Raw genomic sequence first — 27,167 nt, 5'->3', positions numbered from 1 at the left:
GAGGGTCGGCCGTCCTGTGTCCTGCTAATGGGACTCTCGCTCTTCTGGTCATCTGGCGCCCCTGGCTCTCCCAGGCTCTACCTTTCCAAAATTCTATTCATGGTGTGCTATCTTAGCTCCCCATTGTATTCGGCGGATGGGATGGGAATCAACTAGCTATTTGTGTAAGTTTTCCTTACTCTTCCAGCGGCTAGGTCAGGGTCATCATCTGTCACCTATCCATTTCAATTTCCTCCATCCACTAACATAGTGAGAAGCCCCAATTTTTCCCCTTTACGAAGTCTTTCTATTCCGCGCCTACCTGGCTTCCCTACCCGCCACACCATGCAATAAGAGGCAAAGAATAAGCCTTGATAAAAAAATCACATTTCCTTCAATTGTTAATCCAAGAAAACACAGAGTTGCAAATCCGCTGCCAACTTTAACGCCCGTTTTCTATAACAGCAGCGAGTTTCACCCCTGACTATGTTAATCGAACATCGGGCTCAGTCACTTGTGGTAAGGTGCCTCAACACTCCCTTACCCACAAGTAAAACAACACACATCTATCGTTAACCCATTAATCTGTCATACGCAGTCCAAGAAACAGCAAAAATTATTCCAGAAGAAGAGGGTCAATGCGCGTTAAAGTATATTGAGATTCCCTGAGTCGGGTAACGGCCAATGGAGCCAAGCCAGGAGTAAAGTTTTAAACAAGCTCGCAACATGTTAATGAGGGGGGAAATGGAAAAACATTTATGGAAAGTAGGCAACCGTGAATTTTTCATCAGCCGCCTAAATGGAAAACTTTAGGGAACGCTTTTAATTTGATGTGCGGCAGAGCTGGTGAATGAAAAGTCGGGGAGAGGGAAGGAGGGTTAAGGCCCCTCGCACACCCATTTATTATTCTCTTACTACACTTCTCATTTATTTAGTCTACAATTACCAGCTCTGCGAGTTTACCAGAATTTATGTACACTTTTTAAACCGATTTAAATGTGTCCTTGTCCTGAATTATATATCAAGAAAAATATATTTGTAATGTTCAAAGATCGGGAGTTACTTACGAGTTATCTAGTAATTCACACACATAATAACCTTACGTGCATACCTTTCCTTTGTCTTACCAGTTCGTCGATATCACTTTTTTTTCTGTCAGTTGAACCATTGAGCAGCAAATATAATTAATATCGCAAGTTGTTAGGTGTTAGTCTTAAATTAGTTAGAAATCATGCAGACATGCAATGGGCCAAGCATTTAGTACAGGATCAGTGCTGCAAAGTTGACAGTTTGGTCAGGGAAGAATGTTACACCCCAACTCAACTCTCCAGAGTGTGTGTAGATGGTCACTTGGTGTACTCCACTTAGTTCATCCTCTCCATCTACAAATCACTCTACTCCAAATATCTTCATCTACATTGATCGTTATGTTAATAGAAGGAAGACGTTATCTACCAGTCACAATATTACGTCTCTTTTCCTCTACGGCAATCAAATGTCTACTGTAATTTCAAACTTCCGCTACTGAACTACCATCCACTCGTGCTTATAAGTGGTGAGAGTAGCGACGGGCGGAGAAGGCTGCTGTACCTTCACACACTGCCCCAATGCTCTCTATCCCAAGCCCCAGGATGCTTCCAGATAATACACACTACAGTGATCACCGACCAGGTCAAGCCAACACAGTTTGGGGAGACTTTGTTGTCTCTTCCACTTATGGACTGTTTATTGACTGACTTACAGGTCATTTTAAATGACTGACTGTCTATTTGACGGACTGACTTACCAGCACGGTTACTTTGATCAATCATTGGCTGCACTATACGACGTCGCGCATTGATGAACCTTGGGGAGGAGAGAGAAAGAAAGAGGGTTAAGACGTGAAGCAGTGCGGTACCAACACCACGCCCTGCCGCGGCCCCATTTGGGAGAGGTGTGGGGAAGCTCAAGTCCCGCGGGATACCCACTTAGGACAATACAGGGCTTCAAGGTCTTAAAGAAGCCATGGGGAGAGTCTGGGGCCATGCAGTAAGTAATAGATGAGAGAAACATAAGCAACACAAGACTTGGCCAGGTCGTGGGTGTCTTGTGCGCCCGTCCTCTACATGTTGGCAATATTGCAATGACCTGAAGAAAGATAGTCAAGACCCAGCAAGCAGAGGTGACCCCATGGCCTCTAGTGACCGCCGGCTAACCCCGAGGGTAGCCAGCTACCCAGACAGTGGGTCTGTGGCCGGGCAGGTGAGGCAAGCGTGAAGCAGAGGGAGACAGTGCACGCGTGGGTGAATATGGGCGTATGCGTAGGTAGGAGTGTGTGGACATGTGATTGGTGTGTGCTACCCTCACCCTCAGCACCTGAAAGCCCAAACAGGAGGACAAAAAAAAAATAAAAGAGACTAATGATCATGTGATATTGTTCCTCCTGCTTGTGGGCGTGCATTGCTGTAGGCTTGGGCTGGCGTGAGCTGTGTTACGGAACGACTTACCACTGGCGCCCGCACGGTTCGATTGATCTATGAGAGGCTGAACTATCCGCCGGCGGGCATTGATAAACCTGTGGGGTAGTCATGACAAAACTTAATGCTACTAATTGTGCAATATGTGCAGCCCCTCTCCATCTGCTACAGCACGACTCCTCCTCAGAACCTGTCTGTGGGGAAACTGACAAGCAAGAGTACACCATTATCTGCACTCTTCTCATCCACATAACACATAATTATAACACCGAATATATTGAAACACATATGTATAGTTTTAACCAGTTACGTTATAGTTTATATACTGTCTAAAATTGATCAAAAGTGTGAAAATAAAATATGTAATAATATGTATTACTTAAGAGGTATTAAAAGTATAATGAAATATAATAATCAGATAAAAATTATCATTCTAAATCTAGGGGGAATCAGGACGCGTGTGATACAGTACCTGGAATGATTGATAACATTTAATTAGTACATCATTAAACAATACATGAAACGAAATTGAAAGAGCCACGTTATGGTAACCGGAAGAACCTTTACCACCCTGTATTATCACCCTATCATCAGTATTACCACCCTACCATCAGTATTACCACCCTAACACCAGTATTACCACTCTACCATCAGTATTACCACCCTACCATCAGTATTACAACCCTACCATCAGTATTACCACCCTACCATCAGTATCACCACCCCACCATCAGTATTACCACCCCACCACCAGTATTACAACCCTACCATCAGTATTACCACCCCACCATCAGTATTACCACCCTACCATCAGTATTACCACCCCACCATCAGTATTACAACCCTACCATCAGTCATAACCACCCCACCATCAGTATTACCCCACCATCAGTATAACCACCCCACCATCAGTATTACCACCCCACCATCAGTATTACCACCCACCAGCAGTATTACCAATCTCTACCATCAGTATCACCACCCCACCATCAGTATCACCACCCCACCATCAGTATTACCACCCCACCATCAGCATTACCACCCCACCATCAGTATTACCATCCCCACCATCAGTATTACCACCCCACCATCAGTTACCACCCTACCAGCAGTATCCCACCATCAGTATTACCACCCCACCATCAGTATTACCACCCCACCATCAGTATTACCACCCACCATCAGTATTACCACCCTACCAACAGTATTACCACCCTACCATCAGTATCACCACCCCACCATCAGTATCACCACCCCACCATCAGTATTACCACCCCACCACCATTACCACCCCACCATCAGTATTACACCCCACCATCAGTATTACCACCCTACCATCAGTATTACCACCCTACCATCAGTATTACAACCCTACCATCAATATCACCACCCCACCATCAATATTACCACCCCACCATCAGTATTACCACCCTACCATCAGTATTACCACCCTACCAGCAGTATTACCACCCTACCATCAGTATTACCACCCTACCAGCAGTATTACCACCCCACCATCAGCATTACCACCCACCATCAGTATTACCACCCTACCAGCAGTATTACCACCCCACCATCAGTATTACCACCCTACCATCAGTATTACCACCCTACCATCAGTATTACAACCCTACCATCAATATCACCACGCCACCATCAATATTACCACCCCACCATCAGTATTAGTACCCCACCATCAGTATTACCACCCTACCATCAGTATTACCACCCCACCATCAGTATTACCACCCCACCATCAGTATTACCACCCAACCATCAACATTACCACCCTACCATCAGTATTACCACCCTACCATCAGTATCACCACCCCACCATCAGTATTACCACCCTACCAGCAGTATTACCACCCTGCCATCAGCTGAATTTTTCACACATCTTCACTTCCTTGTAAATTAAAAACTTTTCTCGTCTTCAGTTAACTAGGAGCATAAAACATTTCCACAAACCACAATGAAATACTCAAGTTTTGAATCTTACGTGTACTCGTCTACCGTGCGTCGCCGAGGTGAATTATTGCTAATACTCGTAAACACTTTCAGTCTGAGATGAGTCCAAGTTGCTGGTCTAGTGGGAATGTGGTGGCAGGGTGGTGGTAGGCGGAAGTGTGGGTGGCAGGTGGAGTCGTGGGCGGAGGTGTGGGTGGCAAGAAGGTGGTGGTGGGGGAATTGTGGGAGACAGGTTGGTGGGGGCGGAGGTATGGGTGGCAGGGAGGTGATGGCGGACGTGGGATGGCAGGGAGGTGTTGGTGGAGGTGTGGGTGGTGGTGGCGAGGGTGTGGGAGACAGAGTGGTGGTGCAGGCAACAGGGTGGTAGTGCTGGGTGTGTGGGCAGCAGGGTGGTGATGCTGGGGGTGCAGGCGGGGAGCTCCTCGCCCATCACTGCCACCGCCCTGGACTCTCATTTTCCAGCTCACCAGAGACACAACACCCGTGGTAGTTGACCTCCTGGGGCTAAGGTTTTCAACTTTTTTTTTTTTTGGGTGGGGGATCTTTCAACTTTTAATGTCTTCTGTTATCATTCACTAAGGTCTAAATGTACTTAATAATAGTAATGGCAAAAATAAGTTAATTTTCAGCATCATTATATTATAAGCATACCACATCTACAGTAGCCTAGACCTCCACCTTCAGTATATGCCACCACCTACCATATCAACAAGCACCACCAAACGTCTTGGGAGTAAACGACCCGAGAGCAACAGCTTCCTCTCCTGAACAAAATCCAACCCACAACATATCCAAACTTAATCTTCCCATAGACACACTTGGGGAGGCGACATTTGCCGTTCCATCGCACACGATCGACATTCAGTCGACTTCCAGGTTCCAGAGGCAAGCTTCTGGACGTATCTCAGCCTCGAGGACCCGCCAACTGTCCGTAAACACACGCACGCCGTCTTGGACTTAATTTTCCACCTCAGTTGAGATCCCTACTGGAGGTGCAGCGATGGAGGGTGAAGGGGGATGGGGGGGGCGAAGGGGGATGATGGGGGCGAAGAGGGGTGGGGTGGATGTAGTTGGGTGGTGGTAGGGAGATGAACATTGTGGTGGTAGAGGAGTCGTTAGCACAAAGGAGGGTAGTAGAAGGTAGGCTGAGTCGGAAGTACAAGGGAATAAGAGTAGGTTTATTTGATAGAACAAAGAACCATAACACAAATGGAGCTGCGACACAAGAAGTTTCTTGGTCGTAACAAATGGCGGCAACAAATAGAGGAACGAGAGGTGGTGGGCTGTAATGAACGAAGGCAGAATATTTAAAAATCAGAATAATTCATCGATGAAACAAACACATGGAAAAATCCATTCGGAAAATCTTAACTGAAGCATTTACGTATCGATCCTCTATTATCATTCTTCCGAATTTCTCACAGATTCCTAAATCCGAGGATAAGGAGGAATAAATCCAAGGATATCGGAAACGCGGGAGTCCCAAAGCCAGCCAATCCTGGCTTGCCATCGTCGCCTGGGTTCGCATCCTCTGGGTGTCGGCTAGACGTGAAAGTCCAGGAAAAGAGAGAGAGAGAGAGAGAGAGAGAGAGAGAGAGAGAGAGAGAGAGAGAGAGAGAGAGATACTGTATATAACACCCCATACGAATTCCATACATTTCCTTTTCTTTATAAAAGTAATCAAACATTTTCATTTTATATTTATCAATCCCTCTGACTGGTTAAGTTTTTATAACAGAACCTGAACTTTTAAACTCCAGAATCAACCCAAAACAGTATTTCCTCTAACCTACTGTACACAACCTTAACGACTGTAACAATGAAAACGTTACAAATATTCCTGCTGACCCTCGACTTTGGTAGCACAAATCACCCCATTCCATCTCGAAGGGAGTCTGGAATCTGGAATCAGGAATTGGGTGAGGTTGACGAGGGCGGCGACGAGTGTTCCCAGGAATCAGGGTGTTCCATCTGGGAATGACTGGAATTATCGACAGCGGCGGCCCCTTGAGAGAAGAAAATCTCGGCGGCCGCTAACAACTTGGAGAGAGAAGGGGAGGAAGAGGGTGGTAAGGGGGAGAAGGGGAGGAAGAGGGTGGTAAGGGGGAGAAGGGAAAGGTAGGAGAAGATTAAGAAAGGGAGGGAAAACGTATAAGGGAAGGCGGAAATGACTCAGCAACGGAGAGGCGAGAAAGAATGTATGTTAGTGTAAGAAAGGATGACAAGGAGGTGAGGAGGAAAAGACTGGCAAGAAGTGACAGAGGACAAAGACAAGAGGGGAAAAAAATGTTACTATTCTGTAGAGAGATGAGGAAGAGGAGTTTCTTGACTGAAAGAAAAAGTTTATAAAGGGAGAGACAAAGTAAGGAGAGAATACGAAGGAAATGAAAGAAATGAAAAATATAAAATTAGTCAGGGAGATCCAACACGAATGGCGTTACAAAGAGTTACTAGAGAATGTAACAACGACAATTGATCAGCGTAAGAAAGAAAGAAAGAAAGAAAGAAAGAAAGAAAGAAAGAAAGAACTTAAATACGATGATAAACAAAATAAAACACAGGTGAAAACGATGACCTTCGTAATAAAACGTGGTATAGATCTCAGACAAAATACAAGTCCCTTTATTAACACAGTAACAGCAAATATATAAAGGGATAGAAGTACTGCACTGGTCACACAAGTAGTCATTTACACAGCAGAATAGCCAGGGAGGAGATGGAGGTGTGTTGTGGGGGAGGGCGGGGCGGCTCAGGTGGCCTGGCCGGGGTAACATGATGGGGCGGTGTTTCCCTCCTCGGCCAACAGAGGGTGCGGCCTTGCCCGTCTGGCCCATCCTTGTCCCCCTTATGCCAGTGTCATTAACATGGAATTGCATCACAACCAGCTGTTTGTGTTTACTGTGTACTAAGGCACAACAAATAAATGTTATTACTGACTGACTGACTGACCCAGTGAGCCAAGTCTTCTCCTTCAGTTCACTCCCGTGGTGCTGTCAGTATTACGATTTATACCATGTTAAATGACTCACTCTCGGTCACCTTTGCTTCTATTTTGAATAAGTTAATGTTGTTTGTAAATTTTATCCTCACGATAAAATAAGAACCGAATAAAATCTGAAATAAACAATATATATTATTACCGGGAACAGTTTGTGTCCACTATGGTAGATCTTTAATATTTTTCCCATCACAAACTGACTATGAGGCACCTTGGGTTACGGACAACGTATAAGAATCGAAATCTTGATCAGAGAGATCTTGTGACAATGGTGGCAGGGTGAGACAGATCGGTAGGGTGAGGACAGGAAATTTTAGGGCGACAGGGTAAGGGCCAGAGGACTGGATCGCTAAAGGAAACAAGGGTTAAATTCACAAAGTGCTTTAGGGTGGCAGGGTGACAGCAGAGGGTCTTGGGATAGCAGGGTGAGAGCAGAGGGTCTAGGGTTGGCAGGGTAAGAGCAGAGGGTCATGGGTGGCAGGGTGGGAGCAGAGGGTCATGGGGTGATAGGGTGAGAGCAGAGGGTCATGGGGTGACAGGGTGAGAGCAGAGGGTCATGGGGTGACAGAGTGAGAGCAGAGTGTCATGGGGTGAGAAGACAGGGTCATGGGATACTAGGGTTAGGAGAGAGGATCTTGGACCAGCTGGCTCAAGAAAGAATGCCTTTGGGGTGGCAGGGTGAGGGAAAGTTTTATTTTTTTTTACGAGACATTGAAGCAACGTGCGGGTGGAGGGTGAGTGTTGGGGCGATAAGGTGAGGGTGTTAGTGTGACAGAGTGGTGTCGGGGCTGTAGGGTGAAGGTTTCGGGGCGACAGGGTGAGGGTTTCGGGGTTGCAGGGTAAGGGTGAGGGTGTCGGAGCGGTAGGGTGAGGGTGTCGAGGCGGCAGGGTGAAGGTGTCGATGCGGCAGGGTGAGGGGGTGTGTCGATGCGGCAGGGTGAGGGTGTCGAGGCGGCAATGGTGAGGGTGTCTGGGCGACAATGGTGAAGGTGTCGGAGCGGCAATGGTGAGGGTGTCAGAGCGGTAGGGTAAGGGTGTCGGTGCGGCAAGGTGAGGGTGTCGGGGCGGCAGGGTGAGGGTGTCGGGGAGGTAGGAGCGTGGCAGCAATTTGGATGCTGGGTGGGTGAGGGGGCCAGGGCCGCGATAGGCCCCGGATAAACTGTTATTACCTCTGCTCGCTGCACATTGATTCCTTTATTAGTCCTCAGCTGAAATATTACCACGGGAGGATATACTTCTTCCTTCACCTCGGCCGCCACCCAGCACCGCCATACATTCCTCAGCCGCTACCCAGCATCGCCATACATTCCTCAGCCGCCACCCAGCACCGTGATACACTCGTTAGCCGCCACCCAGCAGCACCGTACATTCCTTAGCCGCCACCCAGCACCGCCATACATTCCCCAGCCGCTACCCAGCATCGCCATACATTCCTCAGCCGCCCCCAATACCGTGAAACACTCGTCAGCCGCCACCCAACAGCACCGTACATTCCTCAGCCGCCACCCAGCACCACCATACATTCCTCAGCCGCCACCCAGCCCCGCCATATATTCCTCAGCCGCCACCCAGCACCGTGATACACTCGTTAGCCGCCACCCAGCAGCACCGTACATTCCTTAGCCGCCACCCAGCACCGCCATACACTCGTCAGTCGCCATCCAGCACCGTGATACACTCGTTAGCCGCCACCCAGCAGCACCGTACATTCCTCAGCCGCCACCCAGCACCACCATACATTCCTCAGCCGCCACCCAGCACCGCCATACACTCGTCAGCCGCCATCCAGCACTCGGTTACATCCAAAGCATATTCTCTTGTCGTCACATTTTCTTAAATTTTTGTAAGTCAAATTTTTAATAAATACAACATGGAACTTCGTAAACATTTGCTGTCATGTTGTCATCTATCACTTGTTCTTTAAATAGTGTTGACCTAACTAGAACTATTATATTCTTTATGAATCTCGGTGGCAGATGAAGACTGGCACAGATCGTCTACTTCTACAATATTATTATTCTACTATTCTACATGAACAGCGGCAACCACACTCCGTAGACTTCACTAACTGTGTGTACTGTACGTCAGGTGAGACGCCTGCCTGTCTTGTTACGTGGTAAGGGGAGTGGGTAGGCTCTCGCAGCATATCAGTTGTGCTGCAAGTCTAAGACGTTATTACCGGTTAGTCGCTTCCTTGTGGTAGCATTGCCGACCCGTCAATATCCTAGACCTTGTTACCTCTACATTGTACCTGAGAGGAAGGATGCGGTGGGCGAAGTTTTTGGTGGCTGTTAATAACATGGACAGTAATAGTGTCACCTGCACCCTGGTTGATGAGCTGAGAAGACGGAGGAGCGGATTTATTAGGGGCTGTGGTAACCCTGTTTTGTACACCAACGACACACAGCCAATTAAAATACAAAGGATATAAGAATGAAAAGATATATAACAAATCAGGATTAGTGGAATGTAGAGTAAAAAGGGACAGAGAAGAAGAAGACAAAGATAAGACAAAGATATGGAGAGCGAGAGAAGGAGAGTTGTTGCGGATGAGAAGGTAGCTGGCACCCATGATAAGCTGGGTGATGTATGTGGCTGCCGCAGCTGAGCGCCTCCGGTAAATTGGCTCAAGTCTACGCCGACTGCTCCCTCCTTCTGCTTCTACTGCGTTTACTCTTCTGTTACTGTGTCTCTGCTAATTGGTGTCATGAGGGGGCTTTACTGCGCTCGAGACTAACCCATGGGCCTCTCCTCCTATTTGAGTCCCCAGTTTGTGTCATGAGGGGGCTTTACTGCGCTCGAGACTAACCCATGGGCCTCTCCTCCTATTTGAGTCCCCAGTCTCATACTACCGTTACCATGCGAAGTTTGCCGCAACCGACTGGTTAATCTTTCAAGACAGGAACGACATCGATCTAAAAAAATAAATTCTGCTGAAAATCTCCCTAAAATATATATTCGTAAACACGTGAGCTCTCCCCCTCAAACATTACAAATTATATTTCTATTTTATTTTTTTAGCCCCCAAGACGGACAGGACGAGACATAGCTAAGGCTCAAATGGCCGCCGGGAGGGAATCTTCTTACTGACATTTTTTTCTTATCTGACATCAATTATCGGGGCGAAACCTTGATAGCGTTGATATTATGTTACAATTTCTTTTTCTTCTTTTCGCCATACAGAAAACGGCGGCTTTTATTCTGGGTTCGTTGGCCTCAGGCAGTGGGAGCTATAAGGTTACAATCCAGCTCATTACGGGCCACACTGCCTCTCAGGACACGATTAGTAATGGTCAGACATTTTTTTACGGATATTAAATATTTCGCAGCATAAAAGATACGTTGAAGAAATGTCTGAATCACATTTCAAGCAGAGAGACGAAATGAGTTAGTCAGGGCAACTATGACCCCGTGCTCAACCTACTTTTAATGTTCTACTTCATTTCGTATTTCCTTATTACATAGATTTTTGGTACAGACGATTTTCACGCCACTTCATTCAAGGTTGAAAATAGTACCTGTATATACATCGGACTGATCCTTCAACAACAAGTTACTCTAACAGTCTGGCCTTACAACCCATCCTTCAATAGTTTATCGGTAATCCCGTTTCCCGTGTCCGGTCGCCGCACTATACAGTACACTACGTTCCTCTTTGCTTTTATTGACATTCTACTACGGCACAAATCCCATTTTCTTTCATAATCGTTTTTTGTCCCAGATAGAAGGGGTAACTCACACACGTGCTGCCAGAACTCGACACCGCCTGAACAGCTGTCTTTCATGTGTAAATGTGGAGTGTGAAGTGTCATGTTGGGCGGCGGCTTGATGAGGGGAGCTGAGGGTAGGATGTGGCGTAAATGTGTATAGCATTCAATAGACCACGAATTACAGTATTACGTATGTGTTTACCGGCAGATTTAATTTGGATTAACGTACGTGTTTTCGTGGCGGACTTTGCCTACAAAGTCTTTTATGTTTCATCTTTTAGCAGTTAAATCTATTTATTTTTCCTTAGTTCAAAATTCTCAGCAACGATTACATAATGGATCAGACTCACCCACGACAAACCGTGATGCCTTTTACTCGGCGTTTCTCTCTGTGCATTACGGCAATGTGTACATATCGTGAGCTCCTATCTCCCCGGGCCAAGATGCTGGAGAGATAGAGCGAGACGGTTAGTTGGGCCGGCTAAACAGAGGGAAACGTCTTACTGCTACCGTCTCTGTCTCTTTAGTTGTGGGATAAAACCTACTCGGATGTCACCCGCTGGGGCATGTTTCCCCAGCAGGTTACGGTGATAAGCGACCTCCAGATATTAATTTAGAACGTAAACATTGGGACTGTGTTCAGCCATGCGAGGAGAGAATAAATAACTTAGACATTTTATGTAAGGTCCTGTCAAAACGCTGAAGAGTTATAAATGTTCCAGTGTTTAGTATCGGCGTCCGCATGCGTGGCCAGGGCTGCGGCTTGGCCCTCAGGCGTCGTCGACCCGTTCGGACGCGCTACCACTATTGTTCCTCACAGATAAATCTTGGAAATCTGGCCAGCGGTAATTACACGCCTTCATGTGCCTTTTGTTCGCTGTGAAAAACAACATTTAATAATATGTAATTAGAGATCCAATGCCGAGCTTGCAAGGGCGTCCTAGCAGTGGCTCACGGATACGAACACGCCCACGCCCGCGCCGCTTCCCCGCCCATGAGGCTACGTCTACCAGACCATCGGATCACGCCCACACCATACTTAATGTACCCCCGCTGTCCTGAGTAGTGGCAGTTGTTTATCAATACAGAACAAGCGATCTGCCGCTACTTGTGTTCCGCCGCCACACCTCACTTCACCAACTCATCTCAACATAATGATCCATCGTATATAAGTTGGAAAGATCCTTTTACTGTAATTTTGACTGGGAATTACTGAAATCTGCAATGCTCGTTAGTAGCTACTGCCATTACTATGTTAATTATAGTATACTGTACAGTCGTGAGAAACAGAGGAACACCAGGAATTTAAAACCCATCTCATGTACAACTGATAAGCTCAATATTATTCACGTGTCGCTCATTATTTAGCGGCCATACAAGGTCAGTCTTTCTAACTAAATTACCTTCTTCTCCATAAATAAAAAACGTCATTCATAACGTCATTCTTACACCAAAAACTATACAAAAATCCCAAATGATCCACACACCAAACACCTCGGGTCTACTCCGACATTACAGATTCTAACAAGCCAATCTATTATACCATTACTAGATGCATCCAGAAATATTCACAGTCGAAGTATTTTCATAGATTTACATACCTGAAGTGCTTCCCAACGACTATAAGGTGACCCAACATGGTATAATACACAACAGTGTATCCCCACACATCAAGATCACCTTGAGAATCAATACTCCAAGCGTAACTACACCTAGAGAGAGTAACACCCAAGTGTACCAAGAAGTAAACATTCCATACAGGTGTCCCAACACTACCCAATTCTTAATCCATGTACCAATATTCCCCAACCCACTACCCAAGTGCATCCTGACCCAGGTAAGTGTACCAACATCCACATCAACGTAATAACACCCACCAAAGTGAACTACCGCCCAGGCCATCAAACAAGTGTAGATATACTCCCAGGACCCCTCCCAGGAATACCATAGCAGACAAGTGTACCAACACTCCCAACCTGCTCTCAAGTGTACCATCATCCAACACAAGTGTACAGTAGACACACTCTCTAACACCTAGAAGCAGCCAGGGCCACAGAAGAACACGTAGCGCCATAACCAGCGTCAAACACACACATCTCAGACATTTACTTATGATATTATCTGTCGTTCCCGGAAGCCGTGTATATAAGCACGAGTTCTCGGGGTCGTGCTGGACGCCACATTTTCCTCGCCCACTATCAAGTTTCGACCAGCGGTCAGCCGGCCGGCAAATCCCCGAACAACTGCCCTAAGAGGCTTACTGCTGACAGCCTCGGTGCCAGGAGCTGCAGCAAGACCAGGAGGAGGAATGAGGAAGAGGAAGAGGGAGAGGAGGAGGGGGAGGAGGAGGAAGAGGAGGAAGAGGGGGAGGAGGATGAGGAAGGAGAGGAAGAGCGTAGAAACAAGAGAGAATGGAGAGAAATGGAATTAAAAATGAGGAGAAATCCTGCCTTTAAAATACGGGAAAAATAAAAAACAAAGTGAGAGGAAGAGAAAAAAGTTTAGAGGTAACGATGATGTAAAATAATAGTACCGGGAAAAAGATGGATCGAAATTCTTTAAAAACTAGAAACTTTTGTAAGACGATCCAATGCAGAAAACAGACGAACAGACGGACGGACGGAAAAGGCAAACACTTTATGTCTCTTACTACAGGTGCAGAGAGGAGAGGAATATAATGACAGATGCTGAAAATTCTTAAATACAAGAAGACAATGATAGTTGAAAGAAGAATTTAAGAGGACCAGCAGTTGTTGTCAAGATATTAAGACTTCAAAAGGAAAGACTGTTGTTGATACTCGCCTAAAACATCACCATACTATCCTACCATCACCATCACCATACCGTCATACTATCCTACCATCACCATACTATCCTACCATCACCATACTATCCTACCATCACCATACTATCCTACCAACACCATACCATCCTACCATCACCATACCATCCTACCATCACCATACTATCCTACCACCACCATACTATCCTACCATCACCATACCATCCTACCACCACCATACCATCCTATCATCACCATACTATCTTACCATCACCATACTATCCTACCACCACCACACTATCCTACCATCACCATACCATCCTACCACCACTATACCATACTACCATCACCATACTATCCTACCACCACCATACTATCCTACCATCACCATACCATATTACCATCACCATACTATCCTACCATCACCATACCATCCTACCATCACCATACTATCCTACCACCACCATACTATCCTACCATCACCATACCATCCTACTACCACTATACTATCCTACCATCACCATACCATCCTACCATCACCATACATCCTACCACCACCATACTATCCTACATCACCATACCAACCACCATACCATCCTATCATCACCATACTATCTTACCATCACCATACTATCCTACCACCACCACACTATCCTACCATCACCATACCATCCTACCACCACTATACCATCCTACCATCACCATACTATCCTACCACCACCATACCATCCTACCACCACCATACCATCCTACCATCACCATACTATCCTACCACCACCACACTATCCTACCATCACCATACCATCCTACCACCACTATACCATCCAACCATCACCATACTATCCTAACACCACCGTACTATCCTACCATCACCATACCATACTACCATCACTATACCATCCTACCCTCACTATACTATCCTACCATCACCTTACTATCGTACCATCATCATACTATCCTACCATCACCATACTATCCTACCATCACCATACTATCCTACCATCACCATACCATCCTACCATCACCATACCACAAGACCGTCACCATCCTACCATAACAACACCATACCGCTATAGCCATACCATCCCATCTTCTCTATCTATCATCACCACTACCATAATAGTACACCACTACCATCAATTTTACGATAAACACCATACTATTACACCATCTGCTATTGCTATCACCATCATACTCACCATCACCACCAATCACCATCGTCAATAAGCCTTAGAACTAGCAACATCACTCATCACCATCAGCATTTCCACCACCATTACTAAACATCATCATCATCACCATCATCATCATCATCAGTAGCAGCAGCAACCAGCTCCACCATTATCATCACCTCTACCAGAACTATCACCATCACTACCGTCATCACCATCAACACAACCACCACTACCACCAAACACCACTACTACTTCCGCCGCCACTACCAACACCAAAACACCACTACAACCACCACCAAAATACCACCACTACCACCACCAAACACCACCACCACCACCTCGGGCGGTAATAACCACATTTCTACGTCTCCAGTGAATTTGGTGTATAATTTACGCACGAGCTCATTAATGCCGCTTTTACCGTAATGAACCAGACCCGCGACGCTTAGCATAGTGAGGGGGAGTGTGTTGGTTCACGGGGAGGGGGGGAGGGGGAGTTATCCACCCAAGGTTTATCATGGGTGGTGGAGGGGAGGGATAAGGAGGAAAAGGGAGGGAGGGAGAGGGAGGGAAGAGAAGGGAAGGGGGAGTGGTGGGAGAGGGAGGAGATGAAGGCAGAGGGAAGGGCTTCAAGGCTTAAGGTTTATGTTGACTGGTGAAGGGGGATGAGACAGTCGGAAGAGTGAAGGGGAAGTAGAAGAGGAAGAAGAGAGGGGAAGGAGCTGAGGGGAGAAGGGGAAGTGAGAAAAGAGGGATAAGGGGAGCTGGAAAGGATGGAGAATGGGAATGGTGTAGGGAGGTGAAGGATGAGAAGGAATGAGGGAGGGATGGGGAGGTAGAAGAGAGTTATCAAAAAGTCGGGGAAAATGAACGGGGAAGGTTATAAGAAGAGGGTGGGGGGGAGAAGGGGAGAGGAGGAGGGTAGGAGAGGAGTAGAGGAGAAGAAAAAGAGGAGGGTGAGAGGACGGAGAGGGAGAAAAGGGAGCACGAGGTTGAAATAAACGAGTGGTTAGGTGGAAGGCGTCTGTCTTTGGCACTTCCATCCTAACATTAACTCATCAACACAGTCCCTTGGTCACATACACCGCAGTACTGTATAGTAAGTAGGACCAAAAATAAATGAAAACTAATGACACTAAAGTATTACTCAACAACACGGGTTGGTTATAAACATACTAGTATACCATATCCATTATTTGTATTCAATCATTTTAGTGTTTTGTTGGCGTTCAAAGTTGGTGTAAAAAAATATGATTATTAATATTGTTGTTGTTGTTGTTGTTGTTGTTGTTATTATTGCTTCAGTGAGACTATCAACCACTTATAATTTACGCTTAACGCTTACAACTTTGGCGTCTATAACAGTTAAGAGCCCTAGTGATGGTCCTCAGGAGTGTCTCTATACTGTACAAACATCAGAGGTGACCAGAAAAAAACATTATAATACGTCGTGACTGTACTCACTCCCGTACCCAGGAATATTTTTAATGATGTTATATATGTAAGTACACATGTATGTATGTATGTATGTATGTATGTATGTATGTATGTATGTATGTATGTATGTATGTATGTATGTATGTATGTATGCATGTATGTACACAGACACACACGCACGTACAAAAGTATAAAAAATATGCCACCTCCCTTCCATCTCCCCCTAAATAAGAAGAAAAAAAATATACAGGGACGAACAGTGTCAAAAGCCCATTCAGGGGCGAGTTTTCATAATACTAAAATTTGGGCCTGGCGCCCGCCCCTCCCGACTGTCACGGGTTTAATGATACGACAAGATTAATCGATTCCACGCTGCACTATTCTCATTCTCAGCCTCATGAATATATTGGACACGCTGGGGAGAAATGTATGCACGCCGAATCTCCTCCTGGCGGGCAATTTCCAGTGTTGATCCTCCGGGCGGCGACGACGACGGAGGAGGTGGAGAAGCAGGAGAAGGAGGTGGAGTGGCCAAGCCGGAGGAAAAGAGGAAGAAGATAGTGGAGGAGGCAGGAGATTGATTGGAGAGGGTGGAGGTGTAGGGGCTGGATGGTCGGAGCAGAAGGTAGTGAGACAGGTGGAGGAATATTAAATGGGAGTGGAGGAGAAATTTTTACTACACACAGTACAATATGTAAAGTATAAACTGTGAAAGAAAAACAAAAGATAAATGATGTATCAAATGTCCAGCGCTGAAGGGGGAGAGGATGAAAGCGTAATCATACAAGGGGAATAATGAAACATATTGGGAATAGAAACACAGAGAGAAACTGGTTGCCGCTTGTTTTCACTCGGTGGGGTCGTTCTGGCGAGCGGGTGAAAAATTTGAATGCTATCTTTGTAGTCATATTGTTGAAGCTTTCCTGCGTACACACACGGCGCCGTCACTGTTGGCTGCTTGTAACACCCAGTTAGGGGCAACTCACTGCCGGGATTACTCCTGTTAAAATGTTTTTGCTCAGCCCTTCCTTATACCCCACCACCGTCAGGTAATCACGTGCTCACTGATACCCTGCACTACTCGTCTCTTAAATAAATGAATTCATATATAAATTAACAAAAAAAAACTTCGCATGATACGTTAACGAAAAATGCGATGTGTCTTTGGTAAGGTGAGCTAACCAATTAAAAACGGTAAGTGTAAGGAAATAAACCAGGAAAAAGGATAAGTTTTCCGTTAACAAAGGAAAAACGTATCGCAGCACATCACTGTACAGCTCCACTACTCTAACACTGGCAGCTCAGCACATCACTGTACAGCTCCACTACTTTAACACTGGCAGCTCAGCACATCACTGTACAGCTCCACTACTTTAACACTGGCAGCTCAGCACATCACTGTACAGCTCCACTACTTTAACACTGGCAGCTCAGCACATCACTGTACTGCTCCACTACTTTAACACTGACAGCTCAGCACATCACTGTACTGCTCCACTACTTTAACACTGACAGCTCAGCACATCACTGTACAGCTCCACTACTATAACACTGACAGCTCAGCACATCACTGTACAGCTCCACTACTACAACACTGGCAGCTCTTTTGACATAGTCAACCTGGCGACCTCTTAACTTTGGTCCGAGACATTGACGTCACCCCGCGGTGGGAGCGAGGGTACACCGGCAATGGCTGAAGGAGTTGGCGGCTGCCTTCTACAGGTGGTAGCTGACGAGAGCTGACACCTGAGTGGCACTGACAGCGGCATTCTCGCCTCAAGGTGCTGACTGCCAGAGTCTGAGCAGCTCTGGGAGGGAGCGGGCTTGTAGGTACAGGGGTGGATGGGAGTATAGGTACAAGAATGGGCGGGCGTGTAGGTACAAGAATGGTAGTGTAGTGGGTACAGAAAAGACCGAGTTGGTGTGGGTGTGGATGTGAGGTAATTGGGTAGTGAGTGGGGGTGTGGGTACGTATGAAGAGGTAAGGGTGGAGTAATGAGAGGGAGTGTGGATGTTAGGTGAGGGTGGGATAGTGTGTGGTAGTGTGGGTGTGGGGGGTGACTGTGGACCGGTGAGTGGTAGTGTTGGAGAAGAAGTAGGAGGCCGAATCAAAACATAAAACATTTACTAACACAATTATATAAAATCATACAAATAATAATATAAATAAACACAAGCCTTATTAAAACCGTATTTGTAACTAGGGCGGCTGGTGGAGGGTGGCTGGCAGGGGGGCGGCTGGCAGGGGGGCGGCTGGCAGGGGGGCGGCTGGCGGTGCACTATGTATTATGGTCTTCGCTGAACAGGATTTATAAAATGAAATGTTTACCAAGCCATCCAATAATGCCAACATAAACTCTGGCAGTTCAGATCCATTCACTACAAACTATTCCTATAAAATACACAACCCAAAAACATGAAATTTAACTTTTCCCAAACCTGTGTCATTCCCTCTCTCCACACACACTGTATTGGCGGGCTGGAGGGGCGGTGAGGGGCTGTGAGGGGGGGTGGATGTGAGGGGCTGGAGGGTGGATGTGAGGGGCTGGAGGGTGGGTGTGAGGCTGGAGGGTGGATGTGGAGGGTGACGTGTGAGGGGCTGGAGGGGTGGTGAGGGTCAGGTGTAGTGAGGGGCACGAGGGATGGTGAGGGGCAGGAGGGATGGTGAGGGGCAGGAGGGATGGTGAGGGACGCTGAAGGAGAGATGGGTATGAGAGGGGCGCCCACAGCCACACCCACGGGAACACAATTAAAACTTCCGCAGTTTGGGCTAACCTCGGCAACACACCGTGGTTATCCGTGTTGGCGTTCTACTACCATCACGTCCGGAGAGCTCCTGTATGGCAAGGGATCACGTATGGCAAGGGATCACGTATGGCAAGGGCTAACACATGGCAAGGACTCACGCATGACAAGGGCTCACGTATGGCAAGGGTTCACGTATGGCAAGGGCTCACGCATGACAAGGGCTCACGTATGGCAAGGGTTCACGTATGGCAAGGGCTCACGCATGACAAGGGCTCACGTATGGCAAGGGTTCACGTATGGCAAGGGCTCACGCATGACAAGGGTTCACTTATGACAAGGGTCCACGCATGACAAGGGCCCACGCATGGCAAGGGCTCACGTATGACAAGGGCTCACGCATGGCAAGGGCTCACGCATGGCAAGGGTTCACGTATGGCAAGGGGTCACGTATGGAAAGAGTTCATATATGGCAAGAGCTCATATATGGCAAGAGCTCAAGTATGGCATGGGTTCACATATGGCAAGGGCTCACGTATGGCAAAAATCGAGAAATATCCGGATAAGTGAGGTTACTGAATACTAGATTACATAAGTTCAACAAAAAAATATACGGATAACTGAGGTCACTGAATTATCAAGACATTCTGGAGTTAGGGACTGACCGGATACCTGGTATGGTACGTCCAAACAAATGAATTCATTGACCGTTCAGAAGACTGGGATCACTGGAGGTCCAAATAACAGAGAATCTAGAGTTAGACCTTTATTTACTTGTTAATGGTATATTTTGTAACATGTTATCTGCTATACATGTGATGCACCAAGTATGTATTACCCTCGTGTGTCCTTCCACAACTGTCACGAGAGAAGGATAATGATACCATTTTATACGACTAGCGGACTCCTGTCCACAGCCTGGTAACTAAACTATTGACTGCTTGAAATTCGTTTATATTTTTGTAACGTGAACAAGTTTTACAGCGAACACTATTTTGACAGCGAAAGTCCTCTAAAAAACGATCCCATTTATACCCCTCATCCCTCAGCGGGCCGTCACTCCCCTCCCTGACCCTGACTCTTGACCTTACCCCTGACCCCTCACTGTTTACTCACGTCAACATTGTACCGAAATCCTCGCTGTGAGGGGAAACAGCAATAAGACGGAGGTAAAGACTTAGATTAAAGTGTCTCCTTTATTGATTTTCCGTCACCATAATACTGCTACAGAATTCAGAGGCTGATAGTGAACAATCTTGTCAACAACAAGGGTGCTACATACGAGGGGACAATGACGTCACCAGCTGGCGCCTCATCAACAGCCAATCAGCGTGCGTCACCTGCACTCAATAGAGAGGGGAGACTGGACACGCTGGATCATGGGACGAGGGGACTCTTAGGCCTAGCACAGGCGCGGGGAGAGGAGGAACTATAGTCACCCAACATGTACCTCCACACACGGCCAACCTCTCCTTCAACACGTTGCTCTCTCAAGGACCGTGGTGTGTGTAGTGCAACAATAACCTCATTAATCTCGTACAAAAAAAATAAAAATAAACAAACAGAACCTTAGGACATGTACTGTACTTTTTAGGTGCAAGTCGGGATTGTTAATGTGTATTCATGAGTGACAAAATTGTAATGTAACATGTGGGAGATGTCTAGTACGTGCCCTTACACTGTTGATGGTATCGGGTTGCCCCAGGTTATGACCCCTTTTATAGATGCCACGCCAACCCACAGCCCAAATTATGATATTGGCAGATATCCGTCACCTCTTCCATGATAAATAAACGGCTCTCAATAACACCAAGAAATACAAATAAGTAGAGTGGAAATTGCCAAGCCAGCTGGCAGAGGAGATAATGAAATATCGGACAAAGAAGAAGTAAACAGTGTGGGTGTGAGAGAGTGGCGTTGTGAGGGAGGGCGGGCGGGGTGGGCGGCAGGGTGGGTGGGTTGACTGCTGGGTGGTCTGGCCGTCTGATAGCAAAACCAGGACCCGGCTGATTCAATAAACAAGCCCGGTTAGACGCCGTTCCTCCCCACCTCTACTATCCAACCCCCTGTGATCCTCGAATACGCTTCAAACTGGTAAACTCCGCGTGCGTGTATGTGTGTTCTTGCTAGGTGTGAGAGCCAATTAGACAACAGGTACGTCCACGGCCACCTCCTGATTTGCGACGACGGCAGGCCACACCCACCTAGTAACCCCCCCCCCCCTGACAGTGGTCCATAACCTATCAGGTGTGGCGATGACTCCTTGTTTACCTTCAGCTGCTTCACATCTTCCTTACACCCAGATGTTTGAGTCACCCTTTATCCCACCCTTAATCTCGCCCCCTCTGTCACTCCTCTACTTCCTCTATCCCTCCCTTATCCCTCAGTCCTTACCTTAATCCTCCACGACTCCCCATTCCTTCTATCCTTCCCTCATTCCTCACTCCCCCCCCCGCCATCACTCCCTCACTCATTCATCCCTCTATCAGTTTTCCCCCACACACCCTCCATAACCCTACCATCTCCTCCATCACCAGTACACATCATTCTCTCACCCCTCCCATCACTCCTCCACCCCTTCGTTCATTCACCACCCCTTCGTTTATTCACCACCCCTCCATTCACCCCTCCACCCCTTCTTTCGCCTTCAATAATTCCTTCATTCCTTGTTCTTCCATCTTGCCATCCACCATTCCCTAATCACCTCATGTGTATTCGTTATCCCCTTCTCTCTCACCTCCCCTCAACCTCTCACATCCTTCTCATTCTTTTTTCCCTCTCTCTCCTATTCCCTCTCATTTTTCCTCCTCCCTCTCATACACGTTATTTTTTCTCGTTTACTCATTTTACACACCTACTTCAATTCCCCCATCCTGTCCTAGTCATCCCCTCCACCTTTCTTATCTACTGTACCTCTCTCCCTCTCTCTCCCTTTATCCCTGTCACCTCCCTCTCATCTGTTCCACATTCTCTTTATCCCTTTAACTTTCCCTTTATTGCCCCCCACTTCTCTCATAACTATCTCACTCTTATTCGTCTCTACGCCAAACTCTTCTTTATTGTTCTTTTCACTCCTTTTCACCATTCTCATCCCTCTCTCGTTTATCTTCTTTCGATTCTCCACCTTTTCTTTTCGCTCTCTACTCTTTTATTTTCCCTTTTCAACCCTCTCCACTCTCCCTTTCTCACTCTCTCTCTCCTCTGCTCCCCCACCTCCACAAACACAGCGGCGTCATTCTCATTTAGATCTCGCGCTCCAGAGTTACAGGACATTAGTTACGATTTCACAAAGAGATACGACACTTCCAATTTCTAGGTTTCCAGTTTCCAGAGACAAATGTGCTGGAAGGCGCCTGCACTTTGCCGCGACCCGATAACGAGGGGCCCTGAACCCATTACGTCGTCGGTATCACTCCTCGGTCCAACACCAGGCGCGCAGGGCTGGAGGGAGGCTGCTGCTGTTGCTGCTGCTCTTGCTGCTCCTGTTGAGGCAAGACGGGGAACTTGCTGAGCTAACCTGACCTCATCTACCGAGGAACCCAGCTTGCTAAAGTAACGGAGGGAAGTTTGAGGAAAAGGAAATCTGGTTGCTTTTTGGGAGAAGACGGAGTATTTATCGGGGCGCTGAGGTGAACCTGGCCTGTTAGGGGAGACAGAAAGCTGCTGGGAAAGATGAAGAAAAATGCGAAGGTTATTGGGGTGCTGAGGAAACCGGAACTGACGTGAGGAGAACTACTAGAACTCTCTGAAGACCGACCCAGCTACTAGGAGAGAGGAATGCTGCTAACGGAAAGCGGGTAGACTGTTGAGAAAGAAAATGAAGGAAGATGAGGTTCGAAAATCTTGGACTTCCAACGAAAGAGGAAAATTCGCTGTCGTGAAAGGTGTTCCAGAGAGTCAGAGCAGCTGCAGAATTTACCGAGTGTTGAGAAAATAGGGAGAATCATCAACTGAATGAAACGGGAGACTATAATAAGGTGAATAATGTATATATGATTCTGAGGGTGATTCTGGGGCTAAGTACTTCTGGGGAATTAAAAGCCTTCACCAGCAACTCGGATGAGAGGTGAAGGACAAGCTACAAGGAAGAGAATTGTAAAGTGATATAACACTGATAGAGCTCTCAAACAAAAAGGAAAACGTCCCCTAAAAATAAAGTTGTTCTTATTAGTTACCCTGTATATCAGGTGAAGAAATATTACAGGCGTAATATTATCACTTAACCTACTATAATAATCTTTCTAGCGACAAAGCATCTGCCTATTTCCCGTCCCGTACACAACAAAGTGTTTGTTTATGATCTTTTGAAGAAAGATCTTTCCCAGCAAGCCACAACCGTGTGTGTGTACCCCAACACCAAGGCAGCGAGGGAGGCGCCACGTGACGGTCAAGGCGCCCCTAATGAGTGGTTGTGGCCGTCGACTGACACTTGACGTGTACACGGGCTCTTGGACGCCAGGGGAAGTTCCTATCAACCACCACTCACCATCACCCACTCTTCAACAGTCACGACCACCAAGACACCTCTCTTTTCACCTAACCAATCTTTAACAGCATTCAACTTGACATCCCACTACCTCGAACTAACGTTTTATTTTAACGAGTCTGTACCAGGACCCCTGCAACACCTACCATCCTAAGCACCACTGCTACCACCACACCACTATCGGTAACAACAATATACCACCTCCATGTGGTCGGATACACACTCATCTCTGAGACTACACCACAAAACACCTTCCGTCCTCACACCAGCCGAACCTCACACCCATGACCGAGCACTAAAACATCTTGTAAAGTTCCTTATATGGCATAACCTCCACTACCAAGGGCGACATCCCTCACGTTGGTAAAATGATTCATGATCTACTACCTGACCACACCATCGCGCGAAGCCCTCCACATCAGATCACATTTTAATTAAGACATGTAGGAGTCATAAAGGAAAATAGGCCAGTGAAGATGACGGGGCGCACGGGAGGGAGGGTAAACATTTTAGTCGGCGTGTACTTGTGTTTGTTGATATGGGCATTCATTCATCTGGATTGGTTTACACTGGGAGGCCACGAGGGCTGTCTGGGTGTAGCGTCTCCCTCCCCTCACCAACCACGGAATACCTCACGACACACCGCAATAATATCTCTTTTATTTCTTGTACTCATTTACGTGTAGTGATCTTTTTTTATTTACTTGATAATTTTTTATATACCTGCATTAATTTTAACAGATATTCATATTAAAATTCTGCAAACATAATATTTTTCAAGGTAATTTTGTGCAACGGAAAGTACTTATTGCGTTAAAGCTTTTGTTTAGTTTATGTCGATTTCTAAGTAAATTATGTCGGATTAACTGATCCTTGTGCAAAAAGTTAACGATCAACAACTTGACATCAACTATCTAATTAGTTAAACAGAGGAACAGCATCAATGAAGGTTGGGTGTGAGAGGGACGGCACCGCTCCAGCTCTTGACTCTCATATGATTAAACTGGCTCCTCCATTGCCCAGCCTTACAACACCCACAACAAAACACTCCCACAACACTGTCACTCGCACGTCCACTCGATTCGTCTAGCAATTAAAAATAAATTAAGTTATTGAAGGTGGGTTCAATACGTTCATTTATATATCCTGATTTACTTATAATTAGATCCTTTATAGTGGACACCAGTTAGATTTTTACAAGCTTTAGTAATTTTAAAGATGGTTGAGGGTAAGAAGCGAGGAAGGGTATGAGCAGGAGGGTGGCGGTGCGCGTGGTGGCTGACAGCAGGGGTGATGGGCGGCCACGTAGCGGTCGGTTGTGTTTGTTTGTGGTGGGCGGCGGTGAAACACGGCCGCCACAGTGCCACGGTTATCACACCTCCCACACGGCACAGTCCTGGCCGCTCACCTGCCACAAGACTCACCACAGCAGCTGTAGCCCGGGAGAACCGTCCATACCGACGAAGCTCTGTGGCGAGTTATGTCGGCCACCGGTAGGGATGGATTCTCTGAAGGAGTCTGATTTACAGTGTCATGGGAAAACCATAGCATTATAATATTAACCAAATAAAGTATCGGAGACATAAACCATGTGACCCTGAGTTAGTTTATTTGCAGCAACCACAGTGGTCTTTTCTTATAATGCCACTGAAGCCAACAAGTGTATTTGTATGTGTTGGTAGATATAGGCAGAGAATATGTCATTATATCTCCACCTGAGATAAAAATAAGAAGAAAATCATAAACACCACATTAAGAAAAAAAGTGTTTTATTTATTCTACTAAAAATGAAGAAACATACATCAGTTAAATCCATTCACCATGACTGTGGCTTCGAGCAATTCAGCCACCCTTCCTACAGCCCAGAGCTGGCATCAGGCAACTAATGTTTAGAATCCTGAAGTTTTGAGCCTCCCACTATTTCACTCGGGCGCTGCCAACACTACAGTCTACAGACTCTACAGTCTACAGCCACCGACACTACAATCCTGAACTGCTAACATTACAGTCTACAGCCGCCACTACTACTGTCCTGAACCGCTACAGTCTACAGCGGCCACCACCACATTGCTGGGGTCGTCCCGTCGAACATCACAAGGAATGTTCCCCAGAATATTTGTCATCCATAATAATAACATTTCCTACACTCACGCTAACAATGGAAGATTAAGCTGGCATCGAACGGACGAGGGGAGCCGTGGAGACGAGAAGAGGGAGGGAGAGATAGTCCTAGGGAGATAGTCCCAGAGAAAGTGAAAGGGGGAAGGAGAGAGAGTGAGAATGGGACGTGGGGGAAAAAGAGGTTAGTTTATAATGATTTTTTTTTAAGGATGAGAAGGCTTCCTGGGTCTGTGTGTTATCATGTGATGTAGAAGTAATATTAAACATGTGATGAGAGAGATAGAGAATAAATTTACGTTTGTGTGAAAAAAAATACACCGATGAACGAACACAAAAAAAGACGAAAAAAGATGAAATGACATATAGTTTCAAGGATTAAATGATCTGAGAAAATAGTGATGCGCTCTATAAGAAAAGTAAACAATGTCGACCTAAATGGGAATCTCATGTAACAGGACCTTACTGGAAATAAGCATATGACGTCTTTATTGGGTATCCTTGGTCGAATCGTTTTCCTGTTTACCATTGTTTGTATACCTGCACTGTCTATAAACATTATTTGTAGACTTGCACATTAAAACTTGATAAATATTCACGTATTACTAGCAAAGAACTATCAAAGCATATGACCACAAACAGTTGGCACAGCTTCAGTATGGGGGTGAGACAACCTACAACAGCAGCAGTAACAGCAGGATGAGTAAGGACAGTAACAGCAGCAGTAATAGGAGCAGTAACATAGGCAGTAACAGGAGTAATAACAGTAGCAGTAACAGTAACAGGAGTAATATAACATAAGCAGTAACAGGAGTAATAACAGTAGCAGGAACAGTAACAGAAGCAGTAACAGCAGCAGTAACGGTAGCAGGTAGCAGTTACAGCAGGATGAGTAAGGACAGTAACAGTAGCAGTAACAGAAGCAGTAACAAGAGCAGGAGGAACGCGGGTGTGTTTGTTGATATTAGACCCAGAACCCTTCCCACTCTCACTCTGATGTTTACTCTCACCACCACCTACACTACAGCTTATATTTTCAGCTTTTGTTGGTAATTCTCCGTCACGACCATGACTCTCTTGCGTCACCGGTAACACAAACTTTTACACACAAAGCTAAAGATTTCATTACTACATAGAAACTTCCTCCCTCTGTTCTTAATCTCATATTTTAGGCTTCAAGTACAGGTTTTTGTTTTGTTTTAGATGCATCACTGTTTGTAAACATTGTGGAAGTGATCATTAGACATAGAGAAGTATAACATGAAATCAACCAGAGAAGAAATACCAGACGCGTTTGAAATGATAAATGTATT

The 27,167-nt window shown here is 46.2% G+C and overlaps 1 protein-coding gene across 1 annotated transcript in view; it reads right to left on the bottom strand.

The window, feature by feature from the left end:
* The window catches only part of LOC121878963 (homeobox protein homothorax-like), a 198,923-nt gene that overhangs the window by 12,858 nt on the left and 158,898 nt on the right, over positions 1–27,167 (bottom strand). Inside the window, exon 5 of the mRNA XM_042385414.1 lies at positions 2,466–2,533. Within this exon, the coding sequence (XP_042241348.1) occupies positions 2,466–2,533 (68 nt within the window). The remainder of the gene's footprint in view (positions 1–2,465; positions 2,534–27,167) is intronic.

The sequence above is a fragment of the Homarus americanus genome, unplaced genomic scaffold (genome assembly GCF_018991925.1).
Source record: "Homarus americanus isolate GMGI-L3 unplaced genomic scaffold, GMGI_Hamer_2.0 scaffold4060, whole genome shotgun sequence".
NCBI classification, from domain to species: domain Eukaryota; kingdom Metazoa; phylum Arthropoda; class Malacostraca; order Decapoda; family Nephropidae; genus Homarus; species Homarus americanus.
Note: the sequence above shows the minus strand (reverse complement) of the source record. Positions and strands in the feature narration are given on the sequence as shown.